General features: G+C 41.5%; 1 protein-coding gene across 1 annotated transcript in view; it reads left to right on the forward strand.

Moving 5' to 3' along the window:
• Nucleotides 1-14,822, forward strand: part of LOC145337704 (voltage-dependent L-type calcium channel subunit alpha-1D-like) — a 651,603-nt gene that overhangs the window by 536,893 nt on the left and 99,888 nt on the right. Inside the window, exons 38-40 of the mRNA XM_080182539.1 lie at nucleotides 3,845-3,972; nucleotides 8,874-8,970; nucleotides 12,209-12,311. Coding sequence (XP_080038665.1) covers nucleotides 3,845-3,972; nucleotides 8,874-8,970; nucleotides 12,209-12,311 — 328 coding nt within the window. The remainder of the gene's footprint in view (nucleotides 1-3,844; nucleotides 3,973-8,873; nucleotides 8,971-12,208; nucleotides 12,312-14,822) is intronic.

Consider the following 14,822-nt stretch of genomic DNA (forward strand, 5'->3'; position numbering starts at 1 on the left):
AAATGGCTCGTTGGCCATGGCAAGAAGTTTCGAGTACAGGAGCAGGGATGTGTTATTGCAATTATACATGGCCTTGGTGAGACCACACCTAGAGTATTTGTGCAGTTTTGATCTCCTTTTCTGAGGAAGGATGTTCTTGCTCTGGAGGAAGTGCAATGAAAGTTCACCAGGCTGAATAGGGGGATGGCGGGACTGATGTATGAGGAGATATTGATTAGGTTAGGATTGTTTTCACTGGAGCTCAGATCAATGAGGGGGCATCTCATAAAGACTTTAAAATTCTAACAGCACTAGACAGGTTAGATGTAGGGCAGATATTCCCGATGGTGGGGGAGAACTAGAGGTCACAGTCTGAGGATTCAGGGTAGACCATTTAGGACGGAGATGAGGAGACATTTCTTCACCCAAAAAGTGGTGAGCCTGTGGAATTCATTATCACAAGAAGTAGTTGATGCCAAAACATTGAATGTATTTAAGAGGCAGTTGGATATAGCACTTGGGGCGAATGGGATCAAAGGTTATGTGGAGAAAGCAGAATTAGGCTATTGAGCTGGATGATCAGTCATGATCATAATGAATGGCAAAGCAGGCTTGAAGGGCCAAACGGTCTCCTCCTTCTCCTATCTAGTCTATTTCTATGTTTCTGTAAAACGATTGGCCAGGAGATTGGTGCCATTCGGGAACAGGGTGACCAGCAGAGGAAGATGGTGGCAGTGAAGTGGAGTGGGCTGATCCAGGTGGGGAGCAGGCAATGGCCCATACTTTGGATGTAGAGCTGGGAGGAATTCTCCTTGCACCCTGTGGCTCCACATTCAATTAAGTATTGTTGAACTCACCTTTCTGATGGAAGCCCGTTGAAGTCAGATTGGTTATATTGCATGGATATCTGATTTTCTGGCTGCATTTGGGCAACCCATTCATATGCAAGAGACTTCAAATGGGCATTGGGTTCTTCACTTTCCTGTACTAAACGCATGTTTCAGGCACACTTCTGTCTCATAATAAGTGTGTAATCCCAGCCAACGTGTTAGAGGTGCAAGTACCCATTTAGTTTCCAATATAATTATCTAGCCTGATTGTTTCTCCTTGAATTGCTGTATATTTCAAACACCTTTTATGTTACCTAAATTTTGTTTTACTCTTGATTTATTTTTTAAGCTATTTTTGGTGGTTTCCCTTACCAAATCTGTGCCTGACCTTTGAAAAGTAATTTTAAGAGCCTAAGAACTAGGAGCAGGAGGAGGCCATCTGGCTCCTCAAGCCTGCTCCGCCACTAAGTAAGATCATGACTTATCTTTTCATGGATTCAGCTCCGCTTCCCCGCCTATTCACCATAACCCCTAATTCCTTTACTGTTCAAAAAATTATCTTATCCTTGCCTTAAAAACATTCAATGAGGTAGTCTGAACTGCTTCACTGGGCAGGGAATTCCACAGATTCACAACATTTGGGTGAAGAAGTTCCTCTTCACTCAGTCATAAATCTGCTCCCCTTTATTTTGAGGCCATGCCCCCTAGTTCTAGTTTCATCGGCTAGTGGAAACAACCTCCCTGCTTCTATCTTATCTACTCCTTTCATAATCGTATATGTTTCTATAAGATCTCCCCTCATTCTTCTGAATGCCAATGAGTATATAGTGTCAGTCTACTTAATCTGTCCTCATAAGCCAACCCTCGACTCCGGAATCAACCTAGTGAATATCCTCTGCACCCCTCCAGTGCCAGTATATTCTATCTCAAGTAAAGAGACCAAAATTATACACAGTACTCCAGGTGTGGCCTCACCAGCGCCTTATACAGCTGCAACATAACCTCAGTGTTTTTAAACTCCATCCCTCCAGCAATGAAGGACAAAATTCAATTTGCCTTCTTATTACCTGCTCCATCTGCAAACCAACTCCTTGAGGTTCCTGCACAAGGACACCCAGGTCCCTCTGCACAGCAGTATGCTGCAATTTTTTAACCATTTAAATAATAGTCCATTTTGCTGTTATTCCTACCAAAATAAATGATCTCACATTTATCAAAATTGTACTCCATCTACCAGACCTTTTCCCATTCACTTAGACTACCTACATTCCCTTTGCAGACTTTCAGTGTCCTCTGCACTGTTTGCTCTGCTGCTTATTTTACGGTCATCTGCGAATTTTGGCACACTACACTTGGTCCCCAACTCCAAATTATCTATTTAAATTGAAAACAATTGCGGACCCAACACTGATCCCTGAGGCACATACTAATCACTGATCACCATTTACCCCCACTCCTTGCTTTCTGGTAGTTAACCAATCCTCTATCCATGCTAATACATTAACTGTAACATCATGCATCTTTATCTTATGTAGCAGCTTTTAGTGCGGCACCTTGTCAAATGCCTTCTGGAAACCCAGATACACCACATCTACGGGTTCCCCATTGACCACCATGCATTTTACATCCTTAATTATAGCCTCCTTGATAACTATTGCCTTTTCAAATACTTGGCTTCACAAGGATGAATTTATATTAAAACCATTACCTTTATTTCCAGAATATTTCTACTTATCCATTACAGTTCTCTCAAAGTTAACATCTGTAGCTCTTTTGGTGCATGCTGGGTATAACACTGGTGGGAGTGCTTTGGATGGGCCACAGATTTGATCAGGAGCAAGATACATTGAGTTTCAGCTTTACTTTAGGGATTCCACAGAGCCTTGTAAAAAAATGGCGCAGAGTCTCCAACTGCTCCATGAAAAATAAGTAATTGTAGGAGGCATCAGGGTTGGAGCAGACACTTCCAACACTAGTGTTGATGCAGATATGGTGAATGTTGGCTTCATCTGGAGGTCGATGATTCTGCCACAGGCTGGATGGATTTCTGCAAAGAAGTATCATCATGGTGATCCTGGAAGAAAAACATTCCACGGGACTATGAAGAGAAAGGGGCAAATACTAAAGAGGCCACAGAGCAGAACTTGCTGCTGGTTACAAGATGCATTTAGCAAGCGATAGGACAAGACACTTATTAGTTTATAAATCTGACCACTGCATTTACTGTTCTATCCACATCCTCTCATGCCCTGCACATATACACCTTCACCTACAATTCAAATCATATTCATGCCATCCATGTAAACTTTTTCAAGTAAGTTTTCTGTATAAGGCTGTAGCTTCAAGGTTTTTAATGTCATAAGTTTGATACCAAGCTTGTCTGTGTGGAGTCTGCACATTATCTCCATGTCTGTGTGGGTTTTCTGCAGGTGCTTCAATTTCCTCCCACAGTCTGAAAGACATGCTGGTTAGGTGCATTGGCTATGCTAAATTTGCCCACTCTGTACCTGAACAGGTACCAGAGTGTGGCAGCTAGAGGATTTTCACATAACTTCATTGCAGTGTTAATGTAGGCCTCCTTGTGACACCAATAATTAAACCTTTAAATCTGATGTTAACGTATGTCATGTGTGTATTTATTGATGGCTTTCATGGTGTTTCCTCTTGGTGGCGCTATGTGACAACTACACACTTGAATCCTATGCCTTTGTTCGTTCAAGTTCAGTCACAGGTGTACAAGTTGGCTGAAATTCTTTGAACAGGTTTGCTCAATTTATACCTACTTACTGGGCAAAACTGACTTGAAAACTTAGGTTATATCTACCAGAACCACAAAAGTGTTATAAAAGAATGTGCTGAGTTCCCCAGAAATTGCTGTTTTTACAATGTCACTATAACATTGTCACCAGAAAAACAGTTCCTCCAGTGAATGCTAATTTTTCACTCTTCTACTTAAAATTAACGCACGAGTCAACAGTTTACTGAAATAAGCTTTCCCAAATGGGCAAATAATTGTCTCTGTCTTTATACCTCAGATTATAAACTTATTTGTAGCTGTAATCATGGACAACTTTGATTATTTGACGCGTGATTGGTCTATTCTGGGTCCTCATCATTTGGAAGAATTTAAAAGAATATGGTCTGAATATGATCCAGAAGCAAAGTAAGTAAATTTGATTTAATTCTGCTCTGATGAAATGCCACACAACAGGCTTGTGAGTGGAATTATAGAGCTCATGGAATAAAGGAGGCTGAGTGACAAGAAATAGACTATTGTGAACAGTTGTTTTTCAAACTAGACGAAGGTATACTTGGGTATCCTCGAGCTCAGTACCCAGACTTGGGTTTAGAGACCAGAATCTAAAAAATTATAGATGACTTAAAACTTGAAAGTATTTTGAGCTGTGAGGAAGATAATATTGAACTTCAAAAGGGCAGGCAGGCTGGTGGAAGAGATCGCAAGTGGCAAATTAATACAGAGGAGACTGAAGGGACTCACTTTGACAAGAAGAATGAGCAGAGGCAATATAAAATAAAGAGTACAATTCTAAATGGTTGCAGGAGCAGAAGGACCTGGCAGTATATGTGCATTTATCATTCAAGGTAGCAGAGCAAATTGAGAGAATTAATAAAAAGGAACCCTGGGCTTTATATATAGGGGCATGGAGTACAAACTTAAGGCTTCATCATAAACTTTGTAGAACATTATTTCCTCAATTAGAGTATTGTCTTCAGTATTGAGCATCATACTTTAGGAAGGCATGAAGGTACTAGAGAGAATGCCAAAAAGATTCATGAGAATGGTTGCAGGGATTAGGGACTTAGTTATGTTGATGGAGCTTTTCTTGGATGAGATTGAGAGAGAATTCATAAAATTGTTCAAAACCAAAAAGGGTTGGGCAGAAGTTCTCATTGGGAAAAGGATCAAGAGCCAAAGGACACCAATTTAAGTTGATTTGATTTGATTTATTATTATCATATGTATTAGTATACAGTAAAAATATTGTTTCTTGCATGCTACACAAAGCACATTGTTCATAGGGAAGGAAAGGAGATAGTGCAGAATGTAGTGTTACAGTCATAGCTAGGGTGTAGAGAAAGATCAACTTAATGTGAGGTAAGTCCATTCAGAAGTCTGATGGCAGTAGGAAAGAAGCTGTCCTTGAGTTGGTTGGCATGTGACCTCAGACTTTGTATCTATTTCCAACGGAAGAAGGTGGAAGAGAGTGTATCCGAGGTGCATGGGGTCCTTGATTATGCTCCCTGCTTTTCCGAGGCAGCGGGAAGTGTAGACAATGTCAATGGATGGGAAGTTGGTTTGCGTGATGGACTGAGTTTCATTCACGACCCTTTGTAATTACTTGCAGTCTTGGGCAGAGCAGAAGCCATATCAAGCTGTGATATAACCAGAAAGAATGCTTTCTATGGTGCATCTGTAAAAGTTGGTGAGAGTCATAGCGGACATGCCAAATTTCCTTAGACTTCTGAGAAAGTAGAGGCATTGGTGAGCTTTTTTAAGTATAGTGTTGGCTTGGGGGGACCAGGACAGGTTGTTGGTGATCTGGTTGCTTAAATACTTGAAGCTTTCGACCATTTCTACTTCGTCCCCATTGATATATACAAGGGCATGTTGTCCACTATGCTTCCTGAAGTCAATGACTATCTGGTTTGTTTTGTTGATATTGAGGGAGAGATTATTGTCGCCGCAACAGTTCAGCAGATTCTCTGTCTCTTTCTTGCACTACATCTCATCATTATTTGAGATCCGATCCACGATGCTGGTGTCATCAGCAAACTTGAAAATCGAATTAGAGGGGAATTTGGCCACACAGTCATAGGTGTATACGGAGTATAATAAGGGACTGAGGACACAGCCTTGTGGGACACCGGTGTTGAGGACGATCGTGAAGCAGGTGTTATTGCCTATCTTTACTGATTGTGGTCTGTGGATTAGGAAGTTCATGACCCAGTCGCAGAGGGAGGAGCTGAGCCCCAGGCCATGGAGTTTGGAAATGAGTCTCATAGGAATAATGGTGTTGAAGGCTGAGCTGTAGTCAATAGGAGTTTGACGTAGGTGTCTTTGTTATCTAGGTGTTCCAGGGTCGAGTGCAGGGCCAGGGAGATGGCATCTGCTGTACCTGTTGCAGCGGTAGGTGAACTGTAAAGGACCCAGGCAATCTAGGAGGTTGGAACTGATTTGTGCCATGACTAATTTTTTGAAGCACTTCATAATGATGTCAGAGCCACCTGACGATAGTCATTAAGGCATGCTGCTTGGCTTTTTTTTGGGACCAGGATGATGGTCATCTTCTTGAAGCAGTTAGGGACCTCAGATTGTTGTAAAGAGGGGTTGAAGATGTCTGCCAATACTTCCGCCAACTGGTCCGCGCAGGATCTGAGTGCTCGTCTGGATACCCAATCCGGGCCAGTCATAATTTGACCTTCAAGAAGGCTGCTCTGACATCTACAATGGTGACCTCAGTTACAGATTCATCTGAGGGTTCCAGAGTAGAAGGCATGCTCTTTCTGACCTTTTACTCAAAATGAGCATAGAATGCATTAAGCTCATCAGGGTGGGGTGTGTTGGTGTGGCGATTTTACATGCCTTCATCTTGTAGTCAGTTACGTCTTGCAGACCTTGCATAGTCAGCTGGGGTTCATGGGGCTAGCCTGGGACTCTAGCTTGGCCTGGTATTGTCTTTTGGCATCTTTGGATCTTGTTAGATTACATATGGTTTTCTTGTATAGGTCAGGGTCACTTGACTTGAGCGTCTCAGACCAGGTCTTCAGGAAGCAGTGGATATCCCTTTTCTTGCCATCATTTCCAATCAGGAAACAAGTAAATTTATTTCTTTGGTACACAGGTGATTTGCAAAACAATCAATGGCAACACAAGGAACAACTTCTTATGCAGCAAGTGGTTAGGTTTGAAAGGCTTTGCTTTAGTGTGTGATGAAGGCAGATTCAGCTTTCAGAAAGAATTGAATACCTGTCTGAAGAGAAAAGACTTGCAGAACTAAAGGAAAAGGATGTGGTTGTTACACTAGGTGGGTTGCCCTTTCAGAGTGTTGGCACAGACATGACAGGTTGAACTTCTGTGCTGTAACCATTTTATGATTCTATACAATTTTTACAAATTATGTATGTTATTACATGCTTTGCTACATTTTCTCTGTAGAGCATAACAGTAAAGGGGTAATTTAACAAATTTGTGCTCCTACGCAGTGTACCACTGATGAGGTACATTTCAGGAACTCCAAAGCATGCTTTCATGATTCTCCATCAATTAACTTTAAGGTGACATACCCAAATTCCAAACAAACAAAGTTTTATGCTAATGGTGCCAATTCATAACATTACCTTATATATATTGCAAGTAGAAAATGCAGAGCTTATTTTATTAAGATTTCACATTATGGATCTGTGATGTTGGGGTTATGGTACCTGAGTACTAATCCAATGAAAGTGAGTTCAAATCAATCTATGACTATTTAAAATTTGAACTCAATGTTAAAACAAGGTTGGAAAGAAAAAGCTGGTACCAGTAAAAATCACAAAGGGACTGTCATGCTGTTGTAAAAGCCCAAGTGATTCATTAAGGGAAAGAAATTTGATGTCTTTACCTAGTCTGGTCTATAGTCATTCGAAAGTCATTCAGTATCAAACCACTGAACAGGTCTGCACGAGTTTCGGAAGAAGGCCCATCACCACATTCTCAAGGAAACTATGAATGGATAAAGAATGCCAACCTTGTCAACTACACCCATATCCAAAGATTTTATTTAAACATATGGCATTAATGATGAAGAAAAGAGAAAAACATGGCTAAAAGAATATTAAGCTGTGAAGTATCTCCTTAATTTCTAGTTCATCTGCACTTCATTTCCAGTTTATTTACTGTTTTAGTAAACACAAAAGTTTGTTGCACAACTTTATAAGTGTAATATTTATGTTGAATTTTCTCTGAGCATAACAATCTGTAAACAACTTATGTACAGCTCTATTAAATGATTTACATTTGCAAATTGTAAATAACATGAAGACAGGACCAAGTTGCATCTGTTTTTTTAGCTGTTAAATGGCATCCCAAGCCTCCAAGTTAGTATGTAGGAAACACATGTTTGTTATAAGCCCATAGTGCACTGCCCGCCATATTGGTATAGGCAAAAGAAAAAGCATTCAGGGCTCACACCTGAACCAGGTGTTGGAATTTTTAAATGAGAGGTCTAACAGCAGTATGAAGCCCCTCCTACAGTATAGGGTTGTCATGAGCACATAAGGCAGGCGTAGCTACATTCAGGACAATCCAGTGTGCCCAAAAAAGAGGTGGGGCTGGGAAAGAATGACTTTATTAAGGAAAAGTATTCCTGCTCCTGGTGACTCCAAAATCAGAAATTTATATTTTAAACAATTATCTGGTTGGTTTCAGCCTGCAGTGGTCCATTTAAGGACCAGCCGTTAGGTTGCATATTTTCTCTCAGTCTATATCTTTAATATAGCACAGCCGTGATTTTCTGATCTCAAAGGTTTGAGGAACCAGCCTGAAATCCATTAACATTGGGCAGGAATTTTCAGTCTTATGACAAAGGAATCAGAAAATCCCAGCCCAAATTGTGGTACCGTTTTTTGATTTTCTTTTTATTCAGGAACCACTTTCTAAGCAAATTGATTTTGAGTATAACTGCACACTAACTGCTCTGTGACATTCTCTCACTCATGCCTTTGTTACCTCAAGCTTGACTATTTCAGTACACTCCTGGCTGATCACCTGCATTCTACCCTCTTGCTAACTTGAAGCCATCCTAAACTCTGTTGCCTGTGTCTTTGTTGTTGCTATCATCTACAATTCTTAGAGAGTTCATTTAAGGCATCTTCAGACCAAAACCAATGCTATTTTTGTGCACATAGACATTTATGGAAATTGATGCTGCAGTTTGGCATTGAATTAGATTATTAGCTAGTGAACTAATAAGATTAAAGAATGGTAGGTTTAATTATCTTGTATTATGTCATGCTTTTTTAACAAACAATTTTCTCATGCTTTGAAAATTCAATTCTTGATAGAGGAAGGATAAAACATCTTGATGTAGTTACTCTACTTCGACGTATTCAACCACCGCTGGGCTTTGGAAAACTTTGTCCACATAGAGTTGCATGCAAGGTAAGTATGGCAAATCTAAACTTGAAAGTTTCATTGATTAGTGACACTGATAATTTAAATTTGTTTGTCAATGTAACCTATTTCTGCCATCTGTTCTTGCAGAAATTAGGCAGGTTAATCATTATTACACCCTAAGATAATACAGTTCATCCAATTTATATCTGTGATACAAGTGGGTCAATCCTCAAATTGAATCAGCTTCATATAATACTATCAGCAATTACCTGCACTCAGTGTTAAAGAATTATAGTTCCTGAGAATTAAGCACATGTTCTGGGCTCCAAATCTATAAAATTGTACATTAGTCTTGAGGTTTCTTGTAACCCAATTAAAAATTCTGTTTACCAGTCATGAAAGCAGTGATATTGTAATTTGCCTGGCATGGAAGGCTGGATTGATTCTGTAGTGGTCCAAACTTCATGTTAATTGTTCAAAATTTCTACTGCTGTAGGTTTAGATTAGGAATTATTTTTCATTGTCACAAAGTGAAATTCAATAAAATCTTACTTTACTGCTCAGTACTGGTATCATCTGGTGACTGAAATGCACCAATGCTGTGAAGCGGAAAGTCATTCGTACAAGGTCGAGGAGATTATCAGCATAGTTCTTATTAAGAATTCAAGAGTGAAGTTTTTCACTTGAGTGGGGAGAATAGTAAAAAATTTTTTTCAAATTGTGAGAAACTATCAGCAAACAATTAGGCAACTGTTATGTTGGTCTTTATAGCAAAGGAATTGGAGTACAAGGAGCAAGGAGGTCTTGGTGCAATTTATAGTTCTTTAGTAAGACAACACCTTGAATTTTGATCTCCATACCTAAGGAAGAACATGCAAATAAGGTTCATGAGACTGATTCCTCAGATGAGACATTTGCCTGTGAGAAAATATTGAGTAGAATGGGCCTATACTTCTTGGCATTTAATAGATCAGAGATATTTTTGTTGAAATATATAAGATTCTGAGGGGAAAAGTGCTGAGAAGCTGTTTCTCCGATTGGAGAGACTGTAACTAGGTGTTATTCTCTAAGAATCAGAGGTCTATCATTTAGGATTGAGATGAGGAGAAATGTCTTCATTCAGATGATTGTCAATCTTCAGAATTGTCTACCCCAGAAAGTTACAGATGCTCACTCAATGAGTATATTCAATACTGAGACTTTTTGACTCAAAGAAAGATTAGAGATACGAAGATTAGGAGGAAAACTGCAGTTTAGGTTGAAGATCAGCTATAATCTTATTTATTGGCAGAATAGGCTTGAGGAGTTCTGTGGCCTTCTTCTGCTCCTATTTCCTATATTCTTATGCTCTTAATTTAGTTTATTATGAATTTTCCTGCAGTGACAGAACTAATTTCAGAAGACATTTAGGGCTGAATTTTCACTTGAGTTGAGATGACTTGGGGACTCTTAAAAAATGGCAGGTAGGTCCCAATTCCAGGAAGCCCAACCTTTTTCCAAGGTTGTCTGATTTTCAGGAGTGTTTTAAAGGGTGCTGGCTGGTTCCTATCGAAACCTGTATCCAGCACTCCTGACCTGGCTGGCTCCATTGTGGAGATAGACATGTCCTGTGCAATTTTCATGGAATTATGGAAGGTTTTTTTAAAAAAGTTGTGGTTCATGGCCCCTTAGAGGAGTTATGAACCATATTCTGCATGAGGGAACATTTTTAAAAGGTGGGTTAAAAAGGTTCTGCTCATACTCTCAATGCCAAGCTGTGCTCCTCCATCCATTCTCCATCACCCTATGCCAAGCTATGCATCTCCCACCCACTGCATGGCACCTGTTACCTTTTCACACGCAGGGAGGCGAGTGTCTGGAACAAACTGCTGGGGTGGTAGTAGTAGGGGCGGGTACAATTTTGTCTTTTAAAATGCATTTAAATAGTTACATTGGTAAGATGGGTATAGAGAGATATGGGCCAAATGCGGGCAATTGGGACTAGTTTAATGGTTAAAAACTGGGTGACATGGACAAGTTGGGCTAAAGGACCTGTTTCCATGCTGCAAACCTCTATGACACCAGAATAGTTCCAGGGGCAAGTGATCTTAGCAACAGCATTCATTTAGGGACTGGAGTTGTTCTTCTTGGGGCAAAAGGGATTGAGGGAAGATTTGATAGATGTAAATAAGATAACGAAAGGTTTTAATGTGGTGGGCAGAGAAAAGCTGTTTCCATTAGCTGACAGTACAAGAACTAGTGTATTTGCATTTCGGGCAAGATATGCAGGCTATTGTGAGGCAGAACCTTGCTGGAGCTAGCTGCCTCTCAGTGCAATGGAAGCAAAATAACAAGGGATTTAGGGGAGGCGATGGCATAGTGTATTATCACTGCAGTAGTAATCCAGCAACTGAGATTGGACCCAAGTTCAAATCCCACCACTACAGATGATGAAAGTCTAATGATGACCATGGGACCATTGTATTGAATGGTCACTAATATTCTTTGGAAGATGAAATCTGCTGTCCTTACTTGGTCTTGTCTACCATTTGAATCCAGATCCACAACAGTGTTGCTGACTCATGAATGCCCACTGAAATGGCCTACCAAGCCATTAAGGTAAATGGCAGTTAGGGATGGCAATAAATGTTGGCCCAGCCAGAGATGCCATGAACTGTTTTTATAAATGTTGAATAATTTCAAAAGGAAATTGGATGGACACTTGAGAGAAGTAAACTTGCATGGCTGTGGAGGTAGAGAAGAGGAATGGGCCTGACTGGATTGCTTTACAGCGTTAGCATCAGCAGAATGGTAGCACTGTGGTTAGCACTGCTGCCTCACAGCGCCAAGGACCCGGGCTCGATTCCCAGATTGGGTCACTGTCTGTGTGGAGTTTGCACATTTTCCCCGTGTCTTGTGGATTTCCTCCGGGTACTCCGGTTTCATCCCACAGTCTGAAAGATGTGCTGATTAAGTGCATTGACCCGAACAGGCGCCGGAGTGTGGCGACTAGGGGAATTTCACAGTAACTTCATTGCAGTGTTAATGTAGTGTTAATGCCTTACTTGTGACTAATAAATAATCTTTACTTTAGCATGGACTTGATGGTTTGAATGTCATTTTGTGTCATTATAATGCCATTATGGAACTTCCTCTGAGTCAAGAACATAAAAGATTATTCTGAAGAGCAGTACCCTTAGGTTGCTCAAATGATAATAATTCTCACCCAAACAACACGTAACACAATATAGTAGAATATTTTCCCTTGTACATCTAATATTTACTATTTACTTTTAAATTACAGAGATTGGTAGCCATGAACATGCCCCTGAATAGTGATGGAACAGTGATGTTCAATGCAACCCTTTTTGCCTTGGTGAGAACAGCATTGAAAATCAAAACAGAGGGTAAGACTTGTGTAGATTTGGAGCAGAAGTGTAGAAAGGTATCTGAATTATATCTAGTGATAATTGATATTGACTTAATACTAATGGTCAAAACTGGCTTGAATAAATTTCTTTGAGCCATGCCTCTCAGCCTACAAACTTGAAGATACAACCTCTAAAAGCAGGAACCATAATTGGCTAAAGTGGAGTAAAAATCAAAATATTGCAGATGTTTGAAATCGGAAATAAAAACAGAAAATGCTGGAAGCACTCAGCAGGTCAGGCAGCATTCGCAAAGAAATAGCTAACATTTAAGGTCAATAACCTTAGTCATCAACCTGATTTTTGGCAGGGGAAGCTCGCCCTGATCATGGTCATGATGACCTGGAGAATTGGGAGTACGCAGGAAAGCAGGCTTTGCGCGGGTCATCAAACCCGCTGCAACCCTCCCAGGCTGCGCTGTCGCACTGGTTGATTTCCCGGCCAGAGTGGGTGTGAGGCCGATTAATATGGTTTGATAGAGCAGATGCAGCACGGATTCGTTAGGGGGAAGTTGTGTTTGACAAATTTATTGGATTTCTATGAGGATGTGACTAGTGCGGTAGACAGAGGGGAACCGGTGGATGTGGTGTTTCTCGATTTTCAAAAAGCGTTTGACAAGGTGCCACACAAAAGATTGCTTCAGAAGGTTAGGGGACATGGAGTTGGGGGTAGGGTGTTAGTGTGGATAGAGGATTGGTTGTCTAATAGGAGGCAGAGAGTTGGTATCAATGGGTGCTATTCTGATTGGCGGTTGGTGACTAGTGGAGTGCAGCAGGGATCGTTGCTGGGGCCTCAGCTATTTACCATTTATATAGATGATCTGGAGGAGGGGGCTGAGTGTAGGGTGATGAAATTTGCTGATGACACACAGATGAGTGGAAAAGCAAATTGTGCGGAGGATGTGGAAAGTCTGCAGAGGGATCCGGATAGGCTGAGCGAGTGGGCGAGGACCTGGCAGATGGAGTATAATGTTAGCAAGTGTGAGGTTATCCATTTTGGCAGAAATAATAGTAGGACGGATTACTATTTAAAGGGCAAAAAGCTACAGCATGCTACGGTGCAGAGGGACCTGGGGGTCCTTGTGCGTGAGTCGCAAAAACCCAGTCTGCAGGTGCAGCAGGTGATCAAGAAGGCGAATGGGATGCTGGCCTTTATAGCGAGGGGGATAGAATATAAAAGCAGGGAGGTCTTGCTGCAACTGTACAGGGTACTGGTGAGGCCGCAGCTGGAGTACTGTGTGCAGTTTTGGTCACCGCACTTGCGCAAGGATATTTTGGCCTTGGAGGGAGTGCAGAGGAGGTTCACTAGGCTGATACCGGAGGTGAGGGGGTTAGCCTATGAAGAGAGACGAAATAGACTGGGTCTGTACTCGTTGGAGTTTAGAAGGATGAGGGGGGATCTTATAGAGACATATAAGATAATGAAAGGGATGGATAGGGTAGAGGTAGAAAGATTCTTCCCACTCAGAAAGGACGGCAGGACTAGAGGGCACAGCCTCAAGATAAGGAGGGTACAGTTTAGAACGGAGTTGAGGAGGAACTTCTTCACTCAAAGGGTGGTGAATCTCTGGAATTCTCTGCCTGTTGAAGTGGTGGAGGCTGCCTCGCTGAATATATTTAAGTCATGGGTAGTTAGGTTTTTGACAGACAAGGGAATTAAGGGTTATGGGGAGAAAGCGGGAAAGTGGAACTGAACCACTTCAGATCAGCCATGATCTTATTGAATGGCGGGGCAGGCTCGAAGGGCTACATGGCCTAATCCAGCTCCTATTTCTTATGTTCTTATGTTCTTATTTAAGTACAATTAGTGGATTTGCAGTCTGAATCAATATTCCCTGATATTCATCCACCTCCCCAGTGGGACCTGCAGCAGGCGGCCTTTAGTACAGGTCCTTACAAGCGAGGACCTGGTATGTTGAACCCCAAGGGTTGAGAAAACACCACCAACTCCTCAGCAACGAGAGACATCCTCGTCCTCCCCACAACACGCAAGCAGGAGATTTATCTGACCTGACCCCCTCCTTCTCAGCCCCCTTCCCCTCAGTCCCCCTCCGCCTTCAAACTCCCCACTGCCCCCTGGCACTTACACCCTGGCCTGGCACCTTGGGCCCCAATAGGGGCTTGAAAAGGTAGTTCCAGTAGCCATTTGCCCTTCTGCTGCTGCCAGGCTGCAGAGGAAGGGTCCCTTAGGGGCCCTGGAGGGTGGGTGGATCCAGGCTGGGGGCATGTTGCCTTACAGTCTTATTATAGTTCTGAGAAAGTGCTACAATGTCTGTGGTGCCAGTATTCAGGTGAGATATTTAGCCACTCAGACAAATGTAAAAGATCCAACATTATTGTCTATGGGACTTGCTGTGCATAAAGTGGCTGGCACACGCATTTTCCACATGATAGCAGTGGCCACACTTTAAAACATGGTGAGGCATTCTGGGATATTCTGAAATCATTAAAACTGCTGGAGAAATGCTTATTCATTGCTTTTCTTTTCCCT

This window comes from Carcharhinus amblyrhynchos, chromosome 3, assembly GCF_965287045.1.
Source record: "Carcharhinus amblyrhynchos chromosome 3, sCarAmb.v2.hapA, whole genome shotgun sequence".
Lineage (NCBI taxonomy): Eukaryota > Metazoa > Chordata > Chondrichthyes > Carcharhiniformes > Carcharhinidae > Carcharhinus > Carcharhinus amblyrhynchos.